This window comes from Perognathus longimembris, chromosome 28 (genome assembly GCF_023159225.1).
Source record: "Perognathus longimembris pacificus isolate PPM17 chromosome 28, ASM2315922v1, whole genome shotgun sequence".
In the NCBI taxonomy this organism is placed as follows: domain Eukaryota; kingdom Metazoa; phylum Chordata; class Mammalia; order Rodentia; family Heteromyidae; genus Perognathus; species Perognathus longimembris.
In genome coordinates, this window is record NC_063188.1 from 21,687,671 (window position 1) to 21,714,447 (window position 26,777).

General features: G+C 39.2%; 1 protein-coding gene across 6 annotated transcripts in view; it reads right to left on the reverse strand.

Annotated features, from left to right (window-relative positions):
- Positions 1 to 1,154: 1,154 nt before the first annotated feature.
- Positions 1,155 to 26,777, reverse strand: part of LOC125343374 (X-linked inhibitor of apoptosis) — a 38,852-nt gene continuing 13,229 nt past the window's right edge. For all 6 annotated transcript variants that reach the window (XM_048335755.1, XM_048335757.1, XM_048335759.1 and 3 more), the window contains 6 exons: positions 16,927 to 17,829; positions 16,108 to 16,207; positions 14,232 to 14,310; positions 13,278 to 13,320; positions 7,304 to 7,504; positions 1,155 to 1,897 (listed from right to left, as the gene is read on the reverse strand). In XM_048335755.1, coding sequence (XP_048191712.1) covers positions 1,704 to 1,897; positions 7,304 to 7,504; positions 13,278 to 13,320; positions 14,232 to 14,310; positions 16,108 to 16,207; positions 16,927 to 17,797 — 1,488 coding nt within the window. In that variant the 5' untranslated portion in view covers positions 17,798 to 17,829 and the 3' untranslated portion in view covers positions 1,155 to 1,703. The remainder of the gene's footprint in view (positions 1,898 to 7,303; positions 7,505 to 13,277; positions 13,321 to 14,231; positions 14,311 to 16,107; positions 16,208 to 16,926; positions 17,830 to 26,777) is intronic.

Consider the following 26,777-nt stretch of genomic DNA (forward strand, 5'->3'; position numbering starts at 1 on the left):
TCTCTATATACATATCTTAATCATACTAACAGTAAAAACTCAGATGAAACTTTAAGATAGAACAATATGAGATTTTCCACTTGAAAAGCTGTCACTATAACTACAAGCAGGGTTCATACATGCTTCTACTTTACCTACAGAAGCAGACAATGTTTAAAATACTGGGTTAACAAAGATATTTTAGTAAAGTGACTTAGGCAGGCTTAAACTAGCAAGGATTAAGGATGAATCCTTACTAATTAATTGGAAGATCTGAGACATATTTTATATTTCATCTTACAAAATCAGAAATATTTATTTTGAAACAAGAGAAGACATGGTCTACCTGTCAGAAAACTACCGCTCAGAAATAGTTTTTACCCACAAATCAGGTAAAAAAGAAACATTTGAATTTCACATTGGCACCAAAAAAGTTAACTCCCTGACTTTCTGGATTATGAAAAACTAAAACTGAGCCATAAGTAGTTTTGCAGGCGTTTGAACATGCCTAAGCCTTTAAATCATTAAAATAGTTCCTAAAATTCTGATTACAAAAGCAATACACATGTACAAAAACTCAAACAAAATAAAAAGAAAGGGTTCTTGTAGGCCCCGTAGGTCCCAATCCCTCCCCCAAGAAGAAAAATCACATTTTTAAGAGTTGGGTTTATAATATTTCCAAATATTTTGTTTTATACACATACAAAATACAGACGCCTTGACTTAGCTCATACTATACATGTTATTTTGCCATTGCATTTACACTTACATCTTTTTATGTCAGTATATGTTGTCTAAATGGTAGTCTATTATTAAACATCCTTTTAGAAGTGGTAGAATCTTTTTTTAAAAAACCATTTACACAGGGTAGGTGCCAGTGGCTCACACCTGTATTCTAGCTATATTGGAGGCAGAGATAGGGAAGATCACAATTACAGTCCAGTTGTAGTAAAAAGTTGGTGAGATACCATCTCAACAGAAAAGGCTGGGCACAGTAATATGCGCCTACCATCCCAGCTACAGCTAAAAGTGTAAATAGGAGGATTGTGGTCCAAGGTGGGCCAGACAGAAAGTGAGATACTATCTCAAAAACAAATAACAATTAGAGCAAAAAGGGCTAGCGGCATGACTCAAGAAGTAGAATGCCTGCTCTTAACAAGCACAGAGTTCAAACCACAGTACTATCCCCCCCGCAGTCATTTACACATGTTTATAATTTTAAAAGAAAATATTAACCTAAAACATAAAAACAAACATCTAAAGATAATTTCTATCATTCTACATGCATGGAACAGTTCATTCCATTTTCACTCAACACAAATAATGTGATTAGGGAGATTAGCACTAATCTTCACATTCATACAGAATGTCCCACTTGTTAAACTTCTCTGAAATGAATGAAAAATTCAAATGATGAGTTCACTTATACATAAAAACTAAGCCCATGTGCTACAAATACACACTGTGATCAACTATAATAAATTGCATCTTAGTCAAGGGCTTCAATTGAATAAAAATAAAAAACAACTGGATAAATGATACAGCTAAATAACCTGAAAATCCAGATATTCAGTGCTTAGACTGCCAACTAAAACAATGGTATTACATTTGTTTCCACTTGGTAGCAAATGCAAATTAAATTCAATACTGACTACTTACTGTTCGTTCACATCACACATTCAGTCAGGGTCTTAAGAACATAACATGTCTATTATGGTGCTAGGTTAAGACATAAAAATTTTTTGCTTGAAAGTAATGACTGTGTAGCACATGGGACATTTGTCTACTGCTTCCGCACACTGTTTACAAGTGACCAGATGTCCACAAGGAATAAAAACTACAGCAATATTTCTGTCCATACAGATTTTGCAAAGTTTCTCCTCTTGCAGGCGCCTTAGCTGCTCTTCAGTACTAATTTCTGCACAAAGAGAAAAGAAACAGACTCATTTTAGACTTTCTTAATTGTTTCAATTCACTGAGATATTACTGAACCCCTACTGTGTGCCTGACACTCAAGTGCTGGGAGATGAGGGATGACTCACATATGTCCTGTGTTCTTAAATAGCTAGCACACTAGTGGTGGAGAATATGAGATGAAGTTATAGAGGTAAGCACAAAGTACAAAGTGATAAGTGCTCTTATAAAGTTATGTATAAAGTGCTCTAGGACAAGATGAACAAGTTCTTCTGTTCAGGCTTGCTGGAGAAGGCATCATGGGAGAGGGGAGGAGTACAGTGGAGGAATGACATTTAAACATGGGAAGCCATTTGCCACACAGAGAAGAAAGAAGTAGCATATGGAAAGGTCATGAGTAATTCCAGTGTTGCATACCAGATACCCACACCAGGAAGACATGCATTTGAGGGACACTTCTGCAGTGGGACAAGTAAGATTTGGTATTTGAATGTGAAGGCTGTGGAAGGAACTAAAATGGTCATACCTAGAGGAATTTGGGATTCTCAGGCATTTTGAGGTATTTATACAAAAAATTCCAGTAGAGAATTGGACAATCAAACAAGTCTGGAAGAAGTCAGTGCACAATGGGTGCTGGTGCCTCACACCTGTAATCTTAGCTACTTAGGAGGCTGAGATCTGAGGATCGGTACAAAGCTAGCCCTAGCTGGAAAGGCCATGAGACTCTTATCTCCAATTAACCACTAGAAAACAGTGCCCGGGCCCTGAGTTGAAGCCCCACCACAGAACCCCCCAAAAGAAGACATCAGGATGAGAAAGAGTGTCATCAATGTATAGGTAACAAAGAACTGATTGTATAATTCATAATTATGATACAAAAATGTGCTTCCTGGTCATACATAGTTAAAATAGAAGCAGCAGTAATCAACAGTAACAGTATAAATACTATGTGCTAGGAACGATTCCAAGTGTACTACATATCTTGACTGTCTTTGTAATCACTGTATACTAATACTTTCCAGGGCTGGGAATATGGCCTAGTGGTAAAGTGCTCACCTCACATACATGAAGCCCTGGGTTCGATTCCTCAGCACCACATATATAGAAAAAGCCAGAAATGGAGCTGTGGCTCAAGTGGTAGAGTGCTAGCCTTGAGCAAAAAGAAGCCAAGGACAGTGCTCAGGCCCTGAGTTCAAGCCCCAGGACTGGCAACAAAACAAAACAAAACTAATACCTTCCAAATTTGGTCTCAAATAGAATAAATGACTTGAACTCTTCTCTTCCTCCCTCCCTTCCTCTCTTTTCCCTCCCTCCATTCCCTCATCTTCTTCCTCCCTTGTCAGTGTTGGGGATGGAACTCAGAGCCCTTTGTACACTAAGTGGGTATTCTACCATTCTATCAGCTGTGCCACTTTAAGTAACATATTCCTGGGCCTCCTTCACTAAAATTTACATTTCTAGGGTTTAAAAAAACACTGCATTTGGGAATAACTGCCATCACATTCAGCACAATACAGTATGGTGTATGTCCATCTTGGAAATAATATAATGCATTTCTCTGTTCAACTATGGAACTCCTTTTTTTGGTAATAGTCCTTTTAATATCCCAAGGAAACATGTGTGGGAAACAATTGTTTAATTTTGCTTAACAAATACTGAAGCAATTAACTAAATTCAAGGCATTAGGGATACAATTAACAAATTTATGAACTTCAGACCCTCAGTAGTTCATAGACGAGTCACAAACACAAGTAAACAGGAAATTATAATATGCTCTAATGATAAAGGAAATTACAGGGTGTTACAAAGAACACAGGAAGGGTGTGTATGTACTTGTGTGCACGTATGCACACATAAAAGAAGGACTACTGGAGGAAATTATACCTAGACTGGATCCTAAAAGAGGAGTAGGAATTAACCCAGAGAGGAAGGTCCTGAAGGCAAGGGGAAATGAGGTAATCAATTTCTAACCAAGAGAACACAGCCTACAAGTGTACAGGTAAAGCTTGGTCTTTGAATCTGAAAAGGAAATAGCATGAAAGTAGGCTAGTGAAAGATTTGGTAAGCCAGTCTGGCCTTGATCCTTAAGGCCCTGGTGATAGGATTAAAATTGAAGACTGATAAGGCCTCATTTGTGCACCAGAGGTTTCTCTAGAGAAGAGTTGGACAAAAGGATTAATCTTCTTCTCAAAAACATCATTCTGGGCACAATAAAAGCTAAGGGCTCTCATGGGAATGTAGATCAGTTGTACTGGCACACATTAGGCCCTGTGTTTGATCCCAAGCACCAACCCTTTCCCCCATCCCCCAAAAACATATGAAGACTGTTTGCAAAATAATGTGAATGTATTTAACACTATCAAACCATATATTTAGAACAGTTAAAATGACAATTGGTTTTTTTCCCCCTTTCTGTAGGCTGGGACTGAACGCAGGTTCTGAGGCATGCTGGGCGATTACTTTCCCACTGGGCTATGTACATCCTCAGCCTGAAATTGGTAAATTATATGTTATGTGTATTTTGCCACAGTTTAAAAAAATCTAAGAGACAACAAAACTCTGAATACTGCCCCCAACTACCTGAATGATCTTCAGAAATATTGGCTCTCCTGCACTTGAGGTTTCTGACTGACCTAATGAAAAATGTCAGGTGTGGCCAGGCACTGGAGGCTCACACCTGTAATCCTACTCAGGAAGCTGAGATCTGAGGACTGTAGTTCAATGCCTGCCTGGGTAGGAAAGTCCATGAGACTCTTATCTCCAATTAACCACCAAAAAGCCAGAAGTGTAGCTGTGGCTCCAGTGGTAGAGCACAGGCCTTGAGCACAAAAACTCAGGGACAGCAACCAAACCCAAAGTTCAAGTCCCAGGACCCGTAATAAATAAATAAATAAATAAATAAATAAATAAATAAATAAATAAATAAATAAATAAATAAATAAATAACAAGTATAAGCACTGACGAACATGACTATCATTACCCTTTTTCTAGTACAGTTATTTACTTGAGATGGTGATGCTCTAGGCAATTTATATCTGGAAACTACTTCTTGCCACCTTTAAAGGTATTCTACATTCCTCCTACAAGGCCCATTTCTACATCAGGAATTTCCTGGCATATGATCATTAAAGGTAATATATAGATTATTCTTCTAACATAAGCTGACAGTATACAATTTACTATTAGAGCAGATCCATGCCGAAAGATAAGAAATTAATATATGTCAGGTGCCAGTGGTTCACGCTTGTAATTCTAACTACCTAGGAGACTGTGACCTGAGGATCAGAGTTCAAAGCCAGTCTAGGCAAGTCTGTGTGAATCTTCCCTTTAACCAAATACCAAAAAGTTGGAAGTGAAGTTCAAGTGGTAAAGCACCAATATTGAGTGAACAGCTAAGAGAGAGTGCCCAGGGTCTGAGTTCAAACCCCAGTACCAGCACACATAGAAAAAAATCATAATAAAACAGTATGCCAGGGGCTGGGAATGTGGCTTAGTGATAGAGTGCTTGCCTAGGATGCATGAAGCCCTGGCTTCAATTCCTTAGCACCATATAAACAGGAAAAGCCAGAAGTAGAGCTGTGGTTCAAGTGGTAAAGTGATAGATTTGAGCAAAAGTAAGCCAGGGACAGTGCTTAGGCCCTGAGTCCCAAGCCCCAGGACTGGCAAAAAAAAAAAAAAAACCCTATGGGGAAAAAAAACAGTGTGCTATGGCATGCCAGCAGTAGCCTCATATCAACATCTTGTGTTTACCAACTCTCTTGATTGCTTCAAAGGCCACATCAAGTGACTAGCCTATACTATCTAGGTTTGTGCAATTATATGCTATGATGTTCACACAATAATGAAGTTGCCTAACCACATTTCTTAGAACATATCCCCATTGTTAAACAACATGTGACCATGATTAGGTTTAGATGAGGTCATGAGGGGGAGAACTTAACGATGGAATTAGTGTCCTTATAAGTAAGTAGAAGAAGACCAGAGTATTTATGAACACCCTCCCCACCTCCAAAACCACCTCTCATTGTGAGGACACAATAAAAGGGAAGCCCTCTTCAAGGCCTTCATTGGGAAGGTAGCATCTTGATTTTGAACTTGTTTTGTTTTTGCCAGGCCTGGGGCTTGAAGTCAGGGCCTGAGTACTGTCCCTGGCTTCTTTTTGCTCAAGGTTAGCACTCTGCCACTTGAGCCACAGCACCACTTCCGGCTTTTTCTATATATGTGATGCTGAGGAATCGAACCCAGGGCTTCATGTATATGAGGCGAGCACTTTACCAATAGGCCATATTCCCAGCCCTTGATTTTGAACTTCTCAGAACTGGGAGAATCAGATGCTACATATGAGTCACCTACTGTTTTATTATAGCAGCCTAAGCAGAATAACCCACAGTATTAAGTGTATGTTTAGAAATATCTTTAATCTGACATTATCCAAAAAAATGTACTCATTACCTGACAACACCTTAATAACAACACAATATTAAAAATATTTATCTGTTGGATTTATAGAAATATTTATAGATAATTATATACAGGAAGTCTCATGTTAAAGAACCGTAGCCAAAAAAAAAGGGTTGAGGGGTAGATAAGATGATTAGAAAAGTATTGATAATTATTGAAGCTGGGGGCTTATTACAGTCTTCTCTATTTTTTGTATGTTTGAAATTCTTCATTATTAAAGGCTAAAAAATGTTTACATTAAGAGAGAAGTGAGCTGGGTGCTAGTGACTCATACCTGTCTTCTCTGAGTTCAAGCCTCAGGATGGGCACAAAAAAAGAGAAGGAGAAGTGAGAGGAGGGAAATTAATGAGCACAGGAGTGATATTAGGGTTTTTGTGCTTTAAAGAAGCAGACATAGGGGCTGGGAATGTGGCTTAGTAGTAGTGTGCTTACCCAGCACGCATGAAACCCTGGGTTTTATTCCTCAGTACCAAATAAACAGAAAAAGCCAGAAGTGGCACTGTGGCTCAAGTAGTAGAACAAAAGAAACTCAGGAACAGTGCCCAGGCCCTGAGTTCAAGCCCCAGGACTGGCAAAAAAAAAAGCAGACATAGGGTTTGGCTTAGGTGGTAATGTACCTGCCTAACAAGCACACAATTCTGAGTTCAAATCCTAATCCTAGTACATAGTTAAAAAACAGCCACACAGCCAGGCGCTGGTGGCTCCACATGTGTAATCCTAGCTACTCCCTCAGGAGGCTGAGATCTGAGGATCACAATTTGAAGCCACCTAGGCAGGAAAGTCCAGGAGATTCTTATCTCCAATAAAAACTACTCAGAAAAAGCCAGAAGTGGCGCTATGGATCAAGTGGTAGAGTGTTAGCCTTGAGCACAGGGGGGCTCAGGGACAGAGCCCAGACCCTGAGTTCAAGCCCCAGGACCAGCAAAAAAGTAACCCAGCCATACATACCCTTCTGCAATGAAGTCTGACTAGATTCATCTTGTATATTATCTTTCTGAGCATTCACTAGATCTGCAACCAGAATCTCAAGTGATATATAGTTGCTCCCAGATGTCTGAATTTTTTCCTCCATTATTTTCTTAATATCCTTAAAACTGAATCCCATTCTTATAGCTTCTTGTACCATAGGATTCTGGAAGATAGTATCATCTGAAAAGAAAATTGGATGAAAAACCAACATGACTAAAGCAAATATTTTCATTAACACAACTCAATCATACAGCAATCTGAGTGTGGTAACACACAATTGTAAGCCCAGAACTCAAGAGACTGACAGGAGAAGCATATAAGTATGAAATCAGCCTGAGCCACACTCACAAAAAGGAATTAATAGACTTAACTATGCAACCTGTGGACAGGAAAGGGGAGGGTGAAACTGGGGGAAAGTGAAGGAAGGGGTGACAATGTTCAAAAACTGTACTTATTACCTGGCTTATAGTATTATAACCTCTTTGTACAAATCCTTAATAATACTAAAGCTATTTTCAATTTTTTATTGTTATTAAGGTGATAGATGGGTTACAGTTACATAAGTCAGGTAACAAGTACATTTATTTTTGGACAATGTCACCCCATTCCCTTGCTCTCTCCCAGTTTTTCCCTCCTGTCTCCACCCAAAAGTTGTATAGTTCATTTTCAACATAGTGTCTAGTGAGGATCATTGCTACATTTTCTCACCCAATAAAATTATTTTTTAATAAAAGAAAGGTGGCTGGGAATGTGGCTTAGTGCTAGAGTGCTTGCCTACCATGCCTGAAGCCCTAGGTTCGAGTAATGAAGTGGCATGTGGCTCAAATGGTAGAGTATTAGCCTTAAGCAAAAGAAGCTCAGGGACAGTGCTCAGGCCCTGAGTTTAAGCCCCAGGACTGGCAAAAAAAAAAAAAAAAACAATGACACCTGGCTGCTGGTGGCTCCGGCCTGTAATCCTAGCTACTCAGGAAGCTGAGATCTGAGGATCTCAGTTCAAAGTCAGCCCGGGCAGGAAAGACCATGCGACTCTTATTTCCAATTAACCACCACAAAACCAAAAGTGATGCTGTGGCTCAAAGTGGTAAAGTACCTTGAGCAAAAGAGCTCAAGGACAGCACCCAGATCCTGAGTTTAAGCCCTGTCACAACTGACCAAAATAAAGGAAAGAAAGAAAGAAAGAGCAAGCTTCAAATTAACTGTGCTTATTAACAGTTAACCAAAATAAGTACTGGTGGGCTGGGAATATGGCCTAGTGGCAAGAGTGCTTGCCTCCTATACATGAAGCCCTGAGTTCGATTCCCCAGTACCACATATATAGAAAATGGCCAGAAGTGCCCAGGACTGGCAAAAAAGTAAGTACTGGTATAAAGTCAAACACAGGAGTTTTCATTAAAAACAATTGAGAAATCAGGGGAAGTCCCAGTCTGTGATCTGGACTATATTAGTTTCCTAACATTCAGCTAGTTTCTGCACCTAAAGTTCTTGAGATAGGTAACACATAAAAGTTAATGCAGGGCTGAGAATATGGGCTAGTGGTAGAGTGCTTGCCTCACATACATGAAGCCCTGGGTTCAATTCCTCAGCACCACATACATGGAAAGAGCCAGAAGTGGCACTGTTGCTCAAGTGGCAGAGAGCTAGCCCTGAGCAAAAAGAAGCTAAGGACAAGCCTTGAGTTCAAGCCCCAGGACTGGCAAGAACAAAAAGAAAGTTAATGCAATCTTACTTTTCTTTTTATCTTTCTTTTTGGTATGTGTGCCAATACTAGGGATTGAACTCAGGGCCTGGGTACTTTCCCTAAGCTTTTTCTGCTCAAGACTGGCACTCTACCATTTGAGCCATGTCTTTTTGTCAGTTAACTGGAGATAAACTCACAGTTTTCTGCTCAGTTTGGCTTCAAACTATAATTCTCAGATCACAGCCTCCAGAGTAGCTAGGATTCTAAGAGTAAGCCACTGGCGCCAGGCTGCATGTTCACTTTTATGTCACTCCAAATTGGAATATAGAATATATGCTTAGAAAGGAGACTTGGATTCTCACTCATCAATTCCACTCTTGGGTATTAAAAATGAGTGCCTATCTCTGTTAGATATGCCCATCTCTGTTAGATATGCCCAAGAATACTCATAGCAATATTATTCATAAGAGCTCAAAATTGGAAACAATCCAAATGCCTAACATCAGATGAGTGGATGAACTGGGTGGGGTACATTCAAATAGTACATAGCAAACAAAAAGAAAACAAAAACAATTACCAACACAAAAAGACCTGGAAAAACCTAATAGATATGATAAGTCAAACATAACAAAGAACCAGATACAAAAGAGTACAAATTACATGATTCCATTTACAAGTTCAAAACCAATCTGCAGTAAAGGGTACTGAATGGAAAGGGGGCTGAAAAAAACCTTCAAGTTAGAAGAAATGCTTTACATTCTGATTGGGGTAAAGATTATATGGGTGTATTTACATGTTGAAAACAACTATACTTTATGTATTTAACTGAATAAACCTTTTATTTTTTTGTGGTGCCGGGAATAAAATCAAAAGCCTCATGCATGCTAGGCAAGCCCTCAACCCTTGAGCAACATCTCCTACCCCTAGGTATTTTTTTTATAGTCAGGGCCTTACAGTTGCTAAGCAAGTATTGTACTGTAATATTATGTCCACAGACATCAGTAATGTTTTCTACAAGACAAGAAAAGGGGCTGTAGAGATTTGATTAAAGGGAACATTTCCTGGTGGATAACAAAAACTAAGATTTGTGTTTGATAAAGAAAAATTCTGTAGGGAGTTTACAATGCAGACAAAACTCCAGTTTCTGTATGACTACAAAAGTCCTATGAAAAATAAGGGTCTGGATGTGTGCAACAACAGTGGGAAGAGGGTGAATTCTAGACAATATTAAAAAGACGGAATCTATCAGACGTGGTGGTTAATTAAATGTAGACGTACTAAGGAGAACAAAGAGCTTAGAATGACTCAAATTACTAGGTGACTTTGTGAACTTTGATGCTATTAACTAACGTAGGAGGAAAAAGACCAGGAGCTGATTTGGTCGGAGTGGCTGGGTGGTTTTAAGAATGCTAAATTTAAGTGGCTTTTAGGATTACTAGGTGAAGTTACGCAGAGGGCAGCTGTAGTCAAATTCTCTCACTTTTGACGTGTTTCTGCAATCTGTTTTGCTAGCTCCCTCATTTTTGCTTACCAGATTAGATGTCCCTAGCCATTCCCTCACCCAGGCCTTTTCGAATTCTCTCTCCAAAGACTTTATTTTGTTTAGTCACATATTCAGTCCATTTTCATTTTAGTTATTTTTAGTCCTTCACTTTAGTTATGTTTCAGATAATGTTTTTGCCTGGGGCCAGCCCTGGACTGTAATATTATCTATGTGTCTCACATAGATGACAGGTATGTATGATCTCATCCAGCTGGTTGGCTGAGATAAAGGAGGCCCAGGAGCTCTGGAGTGCAATCCTTCTAGTAGCTAGGAGGATCTGGCTTAAATATCTTTGTACTTAGATATCCAGCAGATATCTCAAATATAACCTGCTGAAAACCAAGAGTGTATACAAGTTGATGTCCACATGAAAAAGAATAAAATGGAGTTCTTCTTGATAACATATACAAAATTTAATTCATAGTGGCCCAAAGACCTGAATATAAATGTGTAAATGGCTCAAGTGGTAAAATTATAGAGTTGAGTGGTAGAGCAAAGCAAAAGCTCAAGGTACCAGATAGGTGCTGGTGGCTCAAGCCTGTAATTCTAGCTAGTGAGGAGGCTGAGATCTGAGGATCAAGGTTCAAAGCCAGCCTGGGAAAAAGTCCATGAGACTTTCCAATTAACCACCAGAAAATCCAATTAATATCCAATTAACCACCAGAAAGCTGGAAGTGGGGCTGTGGCTCAAACTCGTAGCCTTGAACAAAAAATTTCAAGGACAAAGTCCAGGCCCTGAGTTCAAGCCCCACAACTGACCAAAAAAGAAAAACCTCAAGGCCCCAAGTTTAAGCCTCAGTACTGGTACACACAAAAAAGTGTTTCTTTCCTTTTCACTGCTGAAATTGAATTTAGGCATGTTTAGTTCTACCATTCAGACCCCGGCCAGACCTAAAATCTTTAGGAATAACTTCTTCTAGTTTGATTTCTTAAATTTCATTGTTTATGCTCATTGCAAAATCAACATCAAATATCTAAGTAGCACTCCTCAAACATACTTTTGAATATACATAGAATCCTCTTGCTATATAATCTTTAAGACACTAAACAGATGATGCTATAAGCTTAAGGAGTGGAGAATCACCAGACATTCTAAATTAAACTTTCTACTTTTGAAACATGCTGCCTAAAATGAAAATGAGATCTGTAGTATAGGTAAAGGATTCAGAAGACCTGTTTACAGTTCTAGTTCCATTAACAATGTATAATGTGACTGATTAGATAGGTCACTTAAGATCTCATTTCTTCATCTGAAAAATAGGGATAACAATATATTCCTTTTTTTTTTTTTTTTTGGCCAGTCCTGGGGCTTGGACTCAGGGCCTGAGCACTGTCCCTTGGCTTCTTCTTGCTCAAGGCTAGCACTCTGCCACTTGAACCACAGCGCCACTTCTGGCCTTTTCTATATATGTGGTGCTGAGGAATCAAACCCAGGGCTTCATGTATAAGAGACAAGCGCTCTTGCCACTAGGCCATATTCCCAGCCCCAAGATGTCTATTATGAATGCAATATAACTCTCTACCACTCCATGAGGCAGTAAGAAGTAAACAAACCAAGCCTCACCTCTTTGTAAGGAAGCTGGGTAAGGAAAACTATTTTTGGCCTTTTCTAAACATGGAAAATCTAACTGTTCAAAAGCTATACTGACATCTTCACTTAAAGAAATAAATTTTAAAAATTTTAGAAAAACCTCTTTGTTGATCTTATTACAGTACTGGGAATTGAATCCTAGGCCTCAAGCACAGTAGGTAACAATGCTCTATCATTTCAGCCTTGTCCTTAGGCCATATGACTTTTTTTAGACATAGAGGTCATTTTATTGCCCAGTCTGTCATGGAAGTCCTAGCCTCAAGTGATCTTGTTGCCTCTGCCTCCTGAGTAGGTAGGGACTAGAGGTATGAGCACACATCTTGTACTTTTTTTTGAGATAGGGTCTAGCTTTGAGGTCCAGTTGGGTTCAAAATCACTTTATAGCCCAGGAATTCCTTGAACTTGCAACCCTCCTGCTTTAGCCTCCTAAATAAGGAAATTACAGGTATGTACTATCACACCTGATTTTATAGTGACATTTTATTTTCCAATGTTTTTTCAATGTACTTTTATATTGCCAGTCCTGGAGCTTGAATTCTGGGCCTGACCACTGTCACTGACCTTTTGTGCTTAAGGCTAGCACTCTACCCCTTGAACCACAGCTCCACTTCTGGTGTTTTGTGGCTAATTGGAGATAAGAGCCTCAGAGACTTTCCTGTCAGGGCTGGCTTCATATTGCAATCCTCAGATCTCAGCTTCCAGAATAGATAGGATTACAGGCATGAGCCAACTGCTACCTGGCTATACTAACTCTTAATACAGAAATATCTGACTTAAAACTATGAAGCAGTTCTGGGAATATGGCCTAGTGGTAGAGTGCTTGCCCCACATACATGAAGCCAGGGGTTTGATTCTTCAGCACCACATATATAGAAAAAGCCAGAAGTGGTACTGTGGCTCAAGTGGTAGAGTGCTAGCCTTGAGCAAAAAGAAGCCAGGGACAGTGCTCAGGCCCTGAGTTCAAGCCCAGGACTGGCAAAAAAAAAAAACAAACAAACTATGAAGCATTTCATTAAATTCTTAAATTTATAACAATATGTAATGAACACATCATGTTGCTTATTCTGTCACCACACAAGTAGCAACTATAATAAATTGGTAGCAAAATTACAATTGTATTTAGTTTAATAAGCACATTTACCGATTCTTTGAGTTAGTGATGGTGTTTTTTCAGCAGTTCTTACCTAAAATAGAAATGTGAATTATAAGTAAGAATTTTTTTGATAGAAACCAATTACTTCAAACTGAAAATTTACATTAATCATAAATTTGACATAAACTGGCTTTATTCTGATTTAAACCATGAATATTCACAAACCGCACTGCCTGATGAAGCAGAAGGAAATGAAGACTATCTAATCCAATCTCATCACAAGCTGAGTCTAGAAACTAAATAGCTGTCCGGGAACTGGTGGCTCACCCCTGTAATCCTCACTATTCAAGAGGCTGAGATCTGAGGATCCTGTTCAGCCTGGGCAGGAAAGTCCGTGAGATTATTATCTCCAATTAACCACCAGAATACCAGAAGTGGTGCTGTGGCTCAAGTGGTAGAGCACTAGCCTTGAGCTGAAGAGCTCAGGGACAGTGCCCAGGCCCAGAGTTCAAGCCCCATGACTGACAAAAATTAAAATTAAATAACTGCATGGTTGTAAAACAAAGAGTGGCAAAGCCTTGGTGGAAACTTCAGTTTCCTATTCTAGTTCTTTGCACATTTTTACCAATGCATTGGCAACCCCAATTCATCCTATCCATTTAGATACATTTGTGAGATTTTAAATATTGTATGCAAAACAAGCAAAAAGAGCAAAGAACATTATACAGAAGTGCAATTTCAGAAAGGTAAGAAGAGACTTTGTTGATTTAGCTTTTCAATCCCATTTCTATCTATAGTGATACTATAATCCGCTCATCTTGATTCCCTTATCACAAATTCCCTTCATGTTAAGAGTAAGAGGTTCTCTTCAAGTTTTTCCCTTTGAAGCTCACCATAATCTACTAATATACAACCCTAAGTCATAAATTTTCCATGAAAAAATAATTATAAAACAAATGATATGGTATTTTAAAACATATTACTATTCAAAATAGGACTTACCAGAGACTCCTCAGGTGAATGGGTTAAGTGAATATTGTTTATATATTCTTGTCCCTTTTCTTCCAATAGATATTTACAGCTAAACAATGGAAGATTGAACTTTAGTAGTAGTAGTTGATAAATTAGTAAAGTATTAGCAAATCTCCATCACACTAATTCCATTAACTTACTTTTTATTGTTTCTAAAGAGCTACAATGTGAAATGCTACCCAATTCTCTGCCCAATCTCATTTTAAAGTTAAAAATTATTGCTAATGTTAATAGAGCAAAACATCAACTCTAGAACTTTCAACTTTTAAGCAAGAGTTATGAAATTAACACCTTGACATTTTTTACGAAGTTTAGTTAATCTTCCTAACAGGTTTTATTTACAGGATTAACCATTGTACATATAAAATCTTCACTTTCAATCTTTTTAAATGTTGTTTAAGGGTAAAAGTATTTTTCAAATGATAATTATGAATTTGGACTATTTTTGTAGGCCAGAAATTCCTATCACTTGTGTATATATTTTATTTTATTTTACAATTTAAGGCTGGTCCAGGGGCTATGTTCTGACCACTGACTCTACCACTTGAGCCACAGTTCTACTTCTAGCTTTTTGGTGATTAATTGGAAATACGATCTTCAGATCTCAGCCTCCTAGGAAACAAGGATTATACCTGTGAGTCACAAGTGCCAGGCTTGGACAAGAGGTAAAATGGTAGAGACATTTACAGGACTTCATCCTAAAACACCACTGACTGTAAGTACAATTCTGTAGGTACCACCTAAAATGTGTCAATTGCATTATGATCCACCATCAGTCAGTCCTATTTCAGAAATCCTAAAACATGACCAATTGCATGTCAAAATCAGTGACAGGCTAGGAACGTGGCTTAGTGGTAGAGTGATTGCCTAGCATGCATGAAGCCCTGGGTATGATTCCTCAGTACAATATAAACAGAAAAAGCTGGAAGTGATGCTGTGGCTCAAGTGGTAGAGTGCTAGCCTTGAGCAATGGAAGCTCAGGGACAGTGCCCAGGCCCCGAATTCAAGCCCCAGGACTGGCCAAAAAATAAAACCAAGAAATCAATGACAGCTGGGTGCTAGTGGCTCACACCTGTAATCCTACCTATTCAGGAGGCTGAGATCTGAGGATCATGATCAAAGCCAGCCCAGGCTGAAAAGTCCCCATTATCTCCAATTAACTACCAGAAAACGGAAGTGGTGCTATGGCTCAAAGTGGGGAGTCCTAGCCTTGAGCAAAAAGAACTCAGGGATAGCGACCAGGCCCAGAGTTCAAGTCCCACAACAAAAAAAAAAAAAAAGAAAAGAAAAAGGAAAAGAGGTGCTGGGGATATGGCCTAGTGGCAAGAGTGCTTGACTCGTATACCTGAAGCCCTGGGTTCGATTCCCCGGCACCACATATATAGAAAATGTCCAGAAGTGGCGCTGTGGCTCAAGTGGCAGAGTGCTAGCCTTGAGCAAAGAGAAGTCAGGGACAGTGCTCAAGCCTGGGTCAGGACTGGCAAAAAAATAAAAATAAAAAGAAAAAGATCAATGACATTATGATGGCTCTTTAAGGATTCCTCGTGGAACTGTGGGTCTTCCATACTCATTGCGGAAAAACCAAGTATACATTTTCTAATTTGGTGTTTAGAAATGGAACCATATGAATGCAGTGGTATACTATGTAAGCAGTGAGTGTTTTGGTCACCAGAGAAGTCTTAGGTGCCTTTTTTTCCTATAAAGTAGGTGACCCCATTTTTATAAACCTGGTGTGAATTTCAAGCCATAGTGAAGGCAAAAATAGTTGAGGTGAAAAATAATTCAAGTCTCTCCACTGCATACTCTTCAACTTGCCCGTTACTGAATGAACATTTAAATATCTTACCCTGGATACCACTTGGCATGTTGTTCCCAAGGGTCTTCACTAGGCTTCCAATCAGTTAGCCCTCCTCCACAATGGAAGCACTTCACTTTATCACCTTCACCTAAGCAGACAGACAAGGAAAATCACAAGTACCCATTCTAACATCTCAAAATTAATCTCTATCATCTAAATCTCAAAGCTTAAAAGAAGACTTTCAAATCTGATTAATATGCTCTTTATTATTTAAGGAGGAAATATATACATTAACTGATTCATTCGAGGTATTTTATAGAAGACAACTAAAAATAGCATTTGTACAATTAAAAAAAGTTGTGCTTGTCTTGGGGCTTGAACTTGGGGCCTGTGCACTATCTCTGAGGTTCTTTGGCTTAAGGCTAGAGCACTGTTACTACTTGAGCCACAGTGCCACTCCCAGTGTTCTGGGTACCAGTTAATTGGAGATAAGTCTCACCAACTTTCCTTCCTGGGCTGGCTTTGAAATGCAATCATCATATCTCAGCCTCCTGAGTAGCTAGAATTACAGGTGTGAGCCCACCAGTACCTGGCCTGGCTAATTTTTATGTTAAAAAAATCTAAAACTGTTACATTCTTTCTCATAGATCTTATTTGTCTCATCAGAATTGCAGTTATTTTATCAAGTTCTGAACCTTTAAAACAAGCTATATTTGAAATTGTTCTGAGACTAATATGGATAAATATTTTATGTCACCTTATACTTATTTACCAGTTCAGGGCGTTACCAGTTCAGGGGGTTAAAGACATTTATTTACTTTGTAGGAGACCTAGGACAGCAGCAAGTTATTTATTGGTTAAGGTTACCTAAAGCATAAAATCCAGCTCTTGCAAGTTGCTCCTTGTTAACGGAATAGATCCACATTCCAAAAGTAATGATCCGTGCTTCATAATCGGCCATGGCTGGATTTCTTGGAAGATGTGTTGAATTGGGGAAATTTCTATCAGAACTCACATCAGACTCACTTCGAACATTAATATTGCGGCCCAAAACAAAGAAGCAATTAGGAAAGTGTCGTCGGTGCTCTGACCAGGCACGGTCACAAGGTTCCCAATTTTTCAGTTTTCCGCCACAACAAAAACACTGCACTTGATCATCTATACCTGTGTAGTAGAGTCCAGCACTAGCTAGCTCTCTGGGGGTTAAGTGAGCATAGTCTGGCCAGTTGTGAAATGACTTTAATCTGGCTTCTTCACTACACATGGCAGGGTTCCTTGGGTATACGGTGTCAGAAATATCTACAACCTGTCCTGTTCTCAGAAGATAGTCTGCATGAGTTTCAGGCCTGTCTAGAGTGAAATGATTTCTGCTTCCCAGACAGTTTTCAGCTTTGTACTGACCATTTTGGACACCAGGATTTGAAGATTGGGCCGCACTACTTTCAAAATAAAAGCCATTGATAAATCTGCAATTTGGGGATACCTTCCTGTGTCTTCCAACTGCTGAGTCTCCATACTGCCATCTATCTACTGCTGCATGGCAACTAAAGCACTGCACAGTGTCTCCTTCACCAGTATAGAGAAAACCTGCCCGGGCCAATGTAGATGCTGCCACAGGACTACTGCTTGGAAAATTAGCAAAAGTTTTTAATCTATTATATTCTTCTACAAATTCTTCATCCTTATTGAGGTCTGCAGGTACACAAGTTTTAGATCCTTCAAAACTGTTAAACGTCATCTTCTCTTGAAAATAGGAATTGTCCACTTTTTCTAAAAAGAGAACATTACATTAGGAAACCCCAAATGTGAAACATAAGCAACATACTTTTGATATTGGGAGCTCATGACATATCCAATAATGACATACAATAATCATACAATTGCTCAAATATATTCTTATTCTACTTCTAAACATTAATGTTCTGTATTACCACATTATTCAAGTCTTAAAGTAAAATCTGGCATTTTTGTTATGTTTCTTTCTTTGTTGATGTTAGGAATTAAACTTAGGGCCTCACAAATGCTAAGCACAAGCTCCACCACTGAGCTACACACATGCCCCACCTGCTTTTTCTCTCTTAAAAATTTTTTTTGCATTACTGAGAATTGAACTCAGGGACTTGTGCACACTAGGCAAGTGCCCTAAGATTGAGCCATACCAGCCAGGTGCCGGTGGCTCACTCATTTAATCCTAGCTACTCAAGAGGCTGAGATCTTAGGATCATGGTTCAAAGCCAGCCTGGGCAGGAAAGTCCCTGAGATTCTTATCCCCAATTAACCACCAGAAAATCAGAAGTGGTGCTGTGGTAGAAGCACTAGCCTTGAGCTAAAGATCTCAGGGACAGCACCCACACCCAGAGTTCAAGCCCCATGATTGACCAAAAAAGCAAAAAGAAAAAAGAGGGACTGGGAATACGGCCTACTGGTAGAGTGCTTGCCTAATATACATGAAGCCCACCTCAGCACCACAAATATAGAAAAAGCCAGAAGTGGCGCTGTGGCTCGAGTGGTAGAGTGCTAGCCTTGAGCGGGAAGAAGCCAGGGACAGTGCTCAGGCCCTGAGTTCAAGGCCCAGGACTGGCCAAAAAAAAAAAAAAAAAAAAAAAAAACAAAGCCAGGGACCGTGCTCAGGCCCTGAGTTCATGCCCCAGGACTGACAAAAAAAAAGAAGGGAAAAGAAAAATGATTGAGCCATCCCTTCTGTTTTCTATTTCAAGGAAAATAATACTTGAACAAGTAAAACAGAACTACTAATTTTAAGTGCTCATTTATAAACATAAAAACTATGGCAAAGAATGCATTATATGTACTCAACATGTAAACTATATAATGAAAAACATGAAAGAGCATAAAACATGCAGATTCTTAAAGTATGCATAATTGTTATAATTGATCATTGTATATTCAAGGCATCCAAGTTCAACTTTTACAATTCAAAGAGAAATGAATACTCAGAATGTCAATGAATTAATTTTAATATATTTTTCCTTTTTTGCTTAGCAATAAATATTTAGAATATTGATCCGAACATGTTCTTTAAAATATCAAATGATTCTGATTTTCATACATAAACAAGGGTTCATTTTTTGTAAATGAAATATACACACACAAGCTCACACACACAAATACTGCCCTCTAGAGAACAATTCTAAGTATTTGAAGACCTTGATTGCAGTTTCTTCTGGTCAAGGAACAATCTGTTCAAAAGAGGCTTTAGCAGCCTCATTAGTGCTGGCAAATTTTAGCTGTGTAATGTTTAACCCAGATAAAATACTAAAATCAGTCAGTTGGGTTATGAGAAAGATGGCAAGATAATTTATCCCCTAAAGCTACATACTTTTCAAAGTGAAAAATGAGGCTACTAGTAACTACAAAGAACACTCAAGTTTGCTCCAAGCAAATCAGATCATGTGGTCACTCCCTTAGCAATGAGACAAACCTGGTTCTTAGGAATCTGCCATACTTTGTTCAGTAGATGCTTGCCAAACGCAAATAAAAGAATAGTCACAACTCAGGGGATGAGGAAAAGAAAGTAATACAGAGGGTTCACTTGACCACAGTATAATATAGGCATGTATGAAAATATCAGTGAGGCTGGGAATATGGCCTAGTGGCAAGAGCACTTGCCACCTACACATGAAGCTCTCGGTTCCCCAGCACCACATATACGGAAAACGGCCAGAAGGGGCGCTGTGGCTCAGGTGGCAGAGTGCTAGCCTTGAGCGGGAAGAAGCCAGGGACAGTGCTCAGGCCCTGAGTCCAAGGCCCAGGACTGGCCAAAAAAAAAAAAAAAAAGGTAAAATAGACTCTGTTAGGGAGGTACCAGTAGGAGGGGGATGTTTAATGAGAGGATGAGGATGAATATTGTTTATCTGCATGTATGAAAAAATTAAACCGGTTGAAATTGTTTTCATGGGGAGAGGACTAAAGAGTAATGGGGGTTGATTCAGATATACTGTATACATGTGTGTAAAAATGTCACAATGAAACTTCCTTTGTATAAATAATGTATGCTAATAATAATGGTTGTATAACTTGAATAGGTATATCTCAAAAGAGGATATACAAATAGCCAACACACATGTAAAAATATATCACTATCACTACAAATCAAAAAAAGATAACTATTATCTGAAGGATAAAAAAATAATTGAACTGGGGCTGGGAATGTGGCCTAGTGGTAGAGTGCTTGCCTAGCATACATGAAGCCCTGGGTTTGATTCCCCAGCACCACCTACATAGAAAACGGCCAGAAGTAGCACTGTGGCTCAAGTGGCAGAGTGCTAGCCTTGAGCAAAGAGAAGCCAGGGATAGTGCTCAGGCCCTGAGTTCAAGCCCCAGGACTGGAAAAAAATGTATCCACTACCTTACATATGTAACTATAACCCATCTGTATATCATCTTGACAATAAAATTAAATTTAAAAAAAGAAAGAAAGAACAGTAGTCACTAAAGTCTGGGAAAGATGTTGGGAGATGGAGAAAGGGTGGTCTTGGGCAGCAGGGTACAGCTGAACAGGATAATGGTTTTTGCTTGTTTGTCAGTCGTGGGGCTTGAGCTCTGGGCCTGTGTGCTGTCCCTGAGCTCTTCAGCTCAAGGCTAGTGCTCTACCACTTGAGCCACAGCACCACTTCTAGTTTTCTGGTTAATTGGAGATAAGAGTCTCATGGCCTTTCCAGCTTGGACTGGCTCTGAACCATGATCCTCAGATCTCAGCCTTCTGAGTAGCTAGGATTAGAGGCATGAGCCACAGCAGCAGGATAATGGTTTTTGATACAAGATCTCACTATGTAGCCCAGTCTGGCCTCAAGTCATGATCCTCATGACAGCCTCTTAAGTGCTGGGATTACAGACATGCACCACCACATCATACAGGAAGAATAATGGCCTAAAGTCCCATAGCACAGTAGACAACTATAGTTGACCACAGCTTAATATTTCAAAAACTGCTAGTAGACAGGATTTTGAAGTACAAAGAACAATTAATGTTTGAGGTAATAGATATGCCAATTATGCTGATCTGATCATTACACATTACATATGTATAGTGAGATTCTACATTGGACCCCAAAGATATGTATAGGTACTATGTCAATTAAAGAATAAAGATAAAATCTTAAAAATAAATTTACTGCCAGGTGCTGGTGGCTCACACCTGTAATCCTAGCTACTTTGGAGGCTGAGATCTGAGGATTGAGGTTCAAAGCCAGCCCGGGCTGGAAAGTCCGTGAGACTCTTCTCTCCAATTAACTACCAGAACACCAGAAGTGGCGCTGTGGCTCAAATGGTAGAGTGCTAGCCTTGAGCTGAAGAGCTCAGGGACAGTGCCCAGGCCCAGAATTCAAGCCCCATGACAGAAAAAAAAAACACCATCACTTATAAGACTAAGGCAGAAACAGCTCCAATTCAAGGTCCTAGCTAAAATAAAGGGGGCAGGAGAGCAAAGTCATAATGACTATATTTCATTTGTACATTAATTTAGAATTGGGGAGAATTGTAAGATGTTTTTGTTAGCATAATCTGTTTTACAATATCCATCTTTCCGATAATAGTCAACACAAGGCTTCTCTGTCACAAGCTGGCAGTGAACTGTAGCCTTCTTGGCCTTGTCAAATTATGATGGTATTGAGACAGATAGATAGATAGAAACAGATGAATGGATGGATGGATGATAGATATCTAAGATCAAGACCTTAGTTATATCTATATAAAATAGGTTTCTAAAATGTAGTCTTCATGACTTAACCATTTGTCAATGACTGAAAACATTCTCACAATAGTTTCAAAGTCATCTGTTGAGTCAGCATAATAAACTGGATGATAAAACCCAAGAAGCATAGCTGGTGTCGTGCCTATAATCCTAGCTACTCAGGAGAGGTTGCGATCTGAGGATTGCAGTTCAAAGCTGGACCATGTAGAAAAACCTGTTAGCCTCTTATCACTAAATAAACACCAAAAAGCTGGAATTGGAGCTATGGCTCAAGTAGTAGAACACTAGCCTTGAGCAAGAAGCTCAGGGACAGCACCTAGGCCTGAGTTCAAGCCCCAGTACTGGCTCACACAAAAAAGAAAGCCAGAAAAAGGCTACCTATGATTGTAGGACGTATCTTGCTTTCTAAATTGAAACTAAGTACTTCAAACATAAAATTAACATAGGCTTATAAGTAGGACCTGCTCACCATTAAAAGTGCTTTCAAGTAAGCATACACACTGCCCACTTTAAAATATTCTGTTTAAGCCAGGGACCAGTGGCTCATGCCTGTAATCCTAGGTACTCAAGAGGTTGAGATCTGAGGATTATGGTTCAAAGCCAGCCCAGGCAGGAAAGTGCATTAGACTCTTATTAACTACTAAACAGCCAAAAATTAACTACCAAAAAGCCAAAAATGGTACTGTGGCTCAAAGTGGTAGAGCATTAGATGAGTACAAAAACTCAGGCACAGCGCCCAGGACTTAAGTTCAAGCCCCAGACCAGAACAAAAAAAAATTTTTAACCAAGATTTGAAGCTAAGGAGGAATGATAAGCTACTAAGACAAAACTTAATGAATGTAAGTGTAAGGTTTTATAAACCAGTTGCATAAGTAAGAAAAATGGGGGCTTGGTTTGGGATGAAGTCACATGAAGGCAAAGTTCCAGATTTAAAACCTTGGTATTTTAGTTAATTATAAATTCATTATGAGCCAACATTACATGGTTGCTAAAAAACTTACAACCTCAGGCTACATTAGTGTCCAGATGTGCAACATCCACATCCAATTCAACTACATACTGAATACTATTTCCAGTTCCAAACACATTTTAGAAGGGACATTAAATGTCCTTAGAGAGCTAACAGGATGATGAAAATGATATCATATGAGGAATATTTGGAACAGCTTAGCATATTTATCCCTAAGGGAGGAAAACTGTGAGAGAAAGGGGAGAGAGGATTGAATAAGTACCTTAAGATATCTAAAGATTGTCAAGTGGAAAAGGAGTCTAAATTCTATGTAGCTTAACAGCAGAATTAAGGTCAATCAGTGTGATTACAACCAGCATAAAGGAAGAACTTGAAAACAATCAAGAGCAAGAAAAATTGAGTTGCGCTACAGATAATGAGCTAGTACCATACCTGCAAGGAAATCAGCATAGACTAGTCATTTTTATATCTGTAATTATCCTGAAGAATTAATATTCAATACAATATAGAACACCTGAAATTACCTTCCCTGAGGTAGCTAAGTTTGATTGCTTGGATAAATTAAAAACAAGTAGATATTCTGTAAGGTTCAAGTAGTCACCTCACTTCAAATCATATTAGATAAAATTCCATCATTCCGGAGCAAAGGAATCTATATGAAGCTTTCAAGAGGAGACTTCACTGGTCATGGTGTTGTTTTAATCCTAGCACTTGGGAAGTTAAGGCAAGTGGATCACATCTAAAGACTGGCCTTCGCTACATAATGAGCCCCTGTCTTAAAACAAAGGGAGAAAGAGAGAGGGGGAAGGGGGAGGGAGAGGGAGACAGGGAGAGGAATATGAGGGAGAGAGAGAGAGAAGAGAGGAAGAGAGGGGAAAGAGAGTGCACACTAACAAATATAGGCATTGTTCTCTCAGGGGTTATTTCCATACTAAGAGTTTAAATTCTATTATTCGGAAAGGCAGATATTTCTTAAGAACTATTTGAACCATATATTACGTATAAATATATAATATATGAATACATATATATTATGAGAGAAGCGTGGGAAAACAGAATTAACAAAGAGGTTGAAAATGAAAGATAACTGACAAATGATAGAAACCTGGGGTTGCAAGAGGAAGGTACCAAAAGAAATGGATGGGAAAGGGTAAAAACATTTAATGAAGGTAAGGAAATATAGAGAATAAGTATATAGACAGCACACAATACAGAAAAAATAGGGCATGACTCTTGGAGGAAAGTGATTTTAAAAAGTTCTGGATGTGAAAAGTTCTGAGTGCAATAGAGTATGCTGATATAATTTAAGGCTTCTCTGTACAAGCATATTCAGGCTCTGTATTGGGTAAATGGAGGGATGGGAACACAGGGAAGATGTCAAAGAAAACTTGGCCATGACAGCGAAAGGCAGTCAGGAACCTTGAGGGAAGCAATGCTTGGGAAAAACACAATGGAAGCCAACAATGACACAAAAAAGACCAGCAAATTCAGGAGGCTGAGATCTGAGGATCGCAGTTCAAAGCCAGCCTGGGCAGGAAAGTCCATAAGACCTTCATCTCCAATTAAGCACCAAAAAACCGGAAGTGGCACTGTAGCTCAAGTGGTAGAGCACTAGTGTTGAGCTGCAGAGCTCTGAGACAGCACCCAGGCCCAGAGTTCAAGCCCTACCACCAACCAAAAAAAAAAAAAAAAAAAAAAAAAAGACCAGCAAAGATGCATGTTTGTATGATGGGGTTGGAAGATTTTCCAACGCTAATATCCTGTGAGTGCTTAAAATATACATACATTAGGCTGGGAATATGACTTAGTGGTAGAGTGCTTGCCCAGCATGCATGAAGTCCTGGGTTTGATTCCTCAGTACCACATAAACATAAAAAGCCAGAAGTAGCACTGTGATTCAAGTGGTAGAGTGCTTTGAGCAAAATAAGTTCAGGGACAGTGCCCAGGCCCATGACTGGCAAAAAAATATTCATACATGTAAATCCAAATAGTTATCCTAGTCATCTGTAAGAAAGACATGGGCAGGGGCCAAGGAGAAGGGGCTTGACTACGCACCTACCTAAGGCCAGGGCCATGGTGCAAGTGGTGGAGTGTTAGTGTAATTAGAAAGTCCAGGACTCTGAATTCGAACTCCAGTTCTACCAAAAAAAGCAAATCAAAATACAAAATAAAAAACCACCTACTTAAAACAAAAAGAAAACATAGGAAACTGAGCATGTAGCTCAATGAAAGAATGTTTGCCCAGAATGAACAAAGTTCAATTCCCATCAGAGAAGACTCATCTACTGAGTATCTGCACATAATATAAATGTTCTTATTTCTCCCACCTCTTTATTATTAGTTTTCAAGGAGGTTATTTGAATGAGGAAAACTGTATAAAACAACACTTCTGGGCTGGGAGTGTGGCCTAGTGGCAAGAGTGCTTGCCTCATATACATGAGGCCCTGGGTTCGATTCCCCAGCACCACATATACAGAAAATGGCCAGAAGTGGCGCTGTGGCTCAAGTGGCAGAGTGCTAGCCTTGAGCAAAAAAGAAGCCAGGGACAGTGCTCAGGCCCTGAGTTCACGGCCTAGGACTGGCCAAAAAAAAACAAAAAAAAAAAACAAAACAACACTTCTATCAGACTACTATGACTTACTACATATTTATGGTCAAAATCTGGAAGGTACTATATAATAAACTGAAAAGATGTTAAGATGGCAAGATTACGATTAATCTTTATCTCCAATATATCTTTAATAATACTGCCAATTGAATTGGCTCAAAATAAACGTTTTTAATTTCCTTCAGAAAGACTACTGTGAAGCTGAGCACCATTGTCTCATACCTGTAATCCTAGCTACTCTCAAGGCTGAGATCTGAGGATTGTGGTTCAAAGCCAACCTGGGCAGTAAAGACTCTTATCTCCAATTCACCAGCAAAAAGCAGGAGTGGAATTGTAGCTCAAGAGATGAAGCTCTATAGAGCACCAGAAAAGGCTCAGGGACAGCACTCATGCTCTGAATTCAAGCCTCAGAACCAGCACTGAAAAATAAAAAAGATATTGGGGCTGGGATGTAGCTCAGTGGCAAAGTGCTTGCCTAGCAAGTGCAACATCCTGGGTTCAATCCCCAGTTCCAAAAAAAAAAAGACAAAAAAATGTATTATTACTGAAATCTCTAACACAAGCACCTGCCACATTGTGGAGGAAGCTGTAGAGCAAAGAGGTAGATAGATCACTCAGACAAACTAGCAGCCACGGTTAAGGAGTGGTTCCATAAGCAGGCAGTGGGGGTCAAGGCCAAGACTCTCAAGGGTCTGTATGTTGTAGGCACCTGGTACAACATGTTTGACAGCATGCCTGTTATTTTTCAGCGGCAGCTATGTGTTCAACACTAACCAAGGCCACTGAGGACAGTGACATCCCATGTCCTAGAGATGAAGAACAGATCTGATACTGAATCTTGCTGATTTATGCTAGAAAAAGCAAAACTTCGAATTTCTGAGAAGTTTATGGATTATTGCAATATGTTCACCAGATGTCTAATATTGCCATTTTAGTAAGCTATGCAGACAACTAGGGAGAATTATAGCCTATAAATAATGATAATAACCATCCTAAAACGGTATCAATAGCCACCCACTATTTAGGATTTTTAACAGGCAACAGTGTTTTTGACAGACGCAAGATAATAGAGAAAAAATATTTTAACTCATACATGTTGTTCTGTTAACAGAAAGGGCATATCTACTAGCATTGGTATGCCTCAAGATTTTTTTTTGTCCGTTGTGGGGCTTGAACTCAGGGCCTGAGCACTGTCCCTGAGCTTTTTCACTCAAGGCTAGCATTCTACCACTTTGAGCCACAGTGCCACATCCGGTTTTCTGGTGCTTAATTGGAAATAAGAGTGTCACGGTATGACAAAGTATTACAGAATAAACATTGTTTTATAACAAAAAACAAAAACAAAACAGAGTGTCACGGGCATTCCTGACCTGGCTGGCTTTGATTCGTGATCCTCAGATCTCAGCTTCCCGAGTAGCTAGGATTACAGG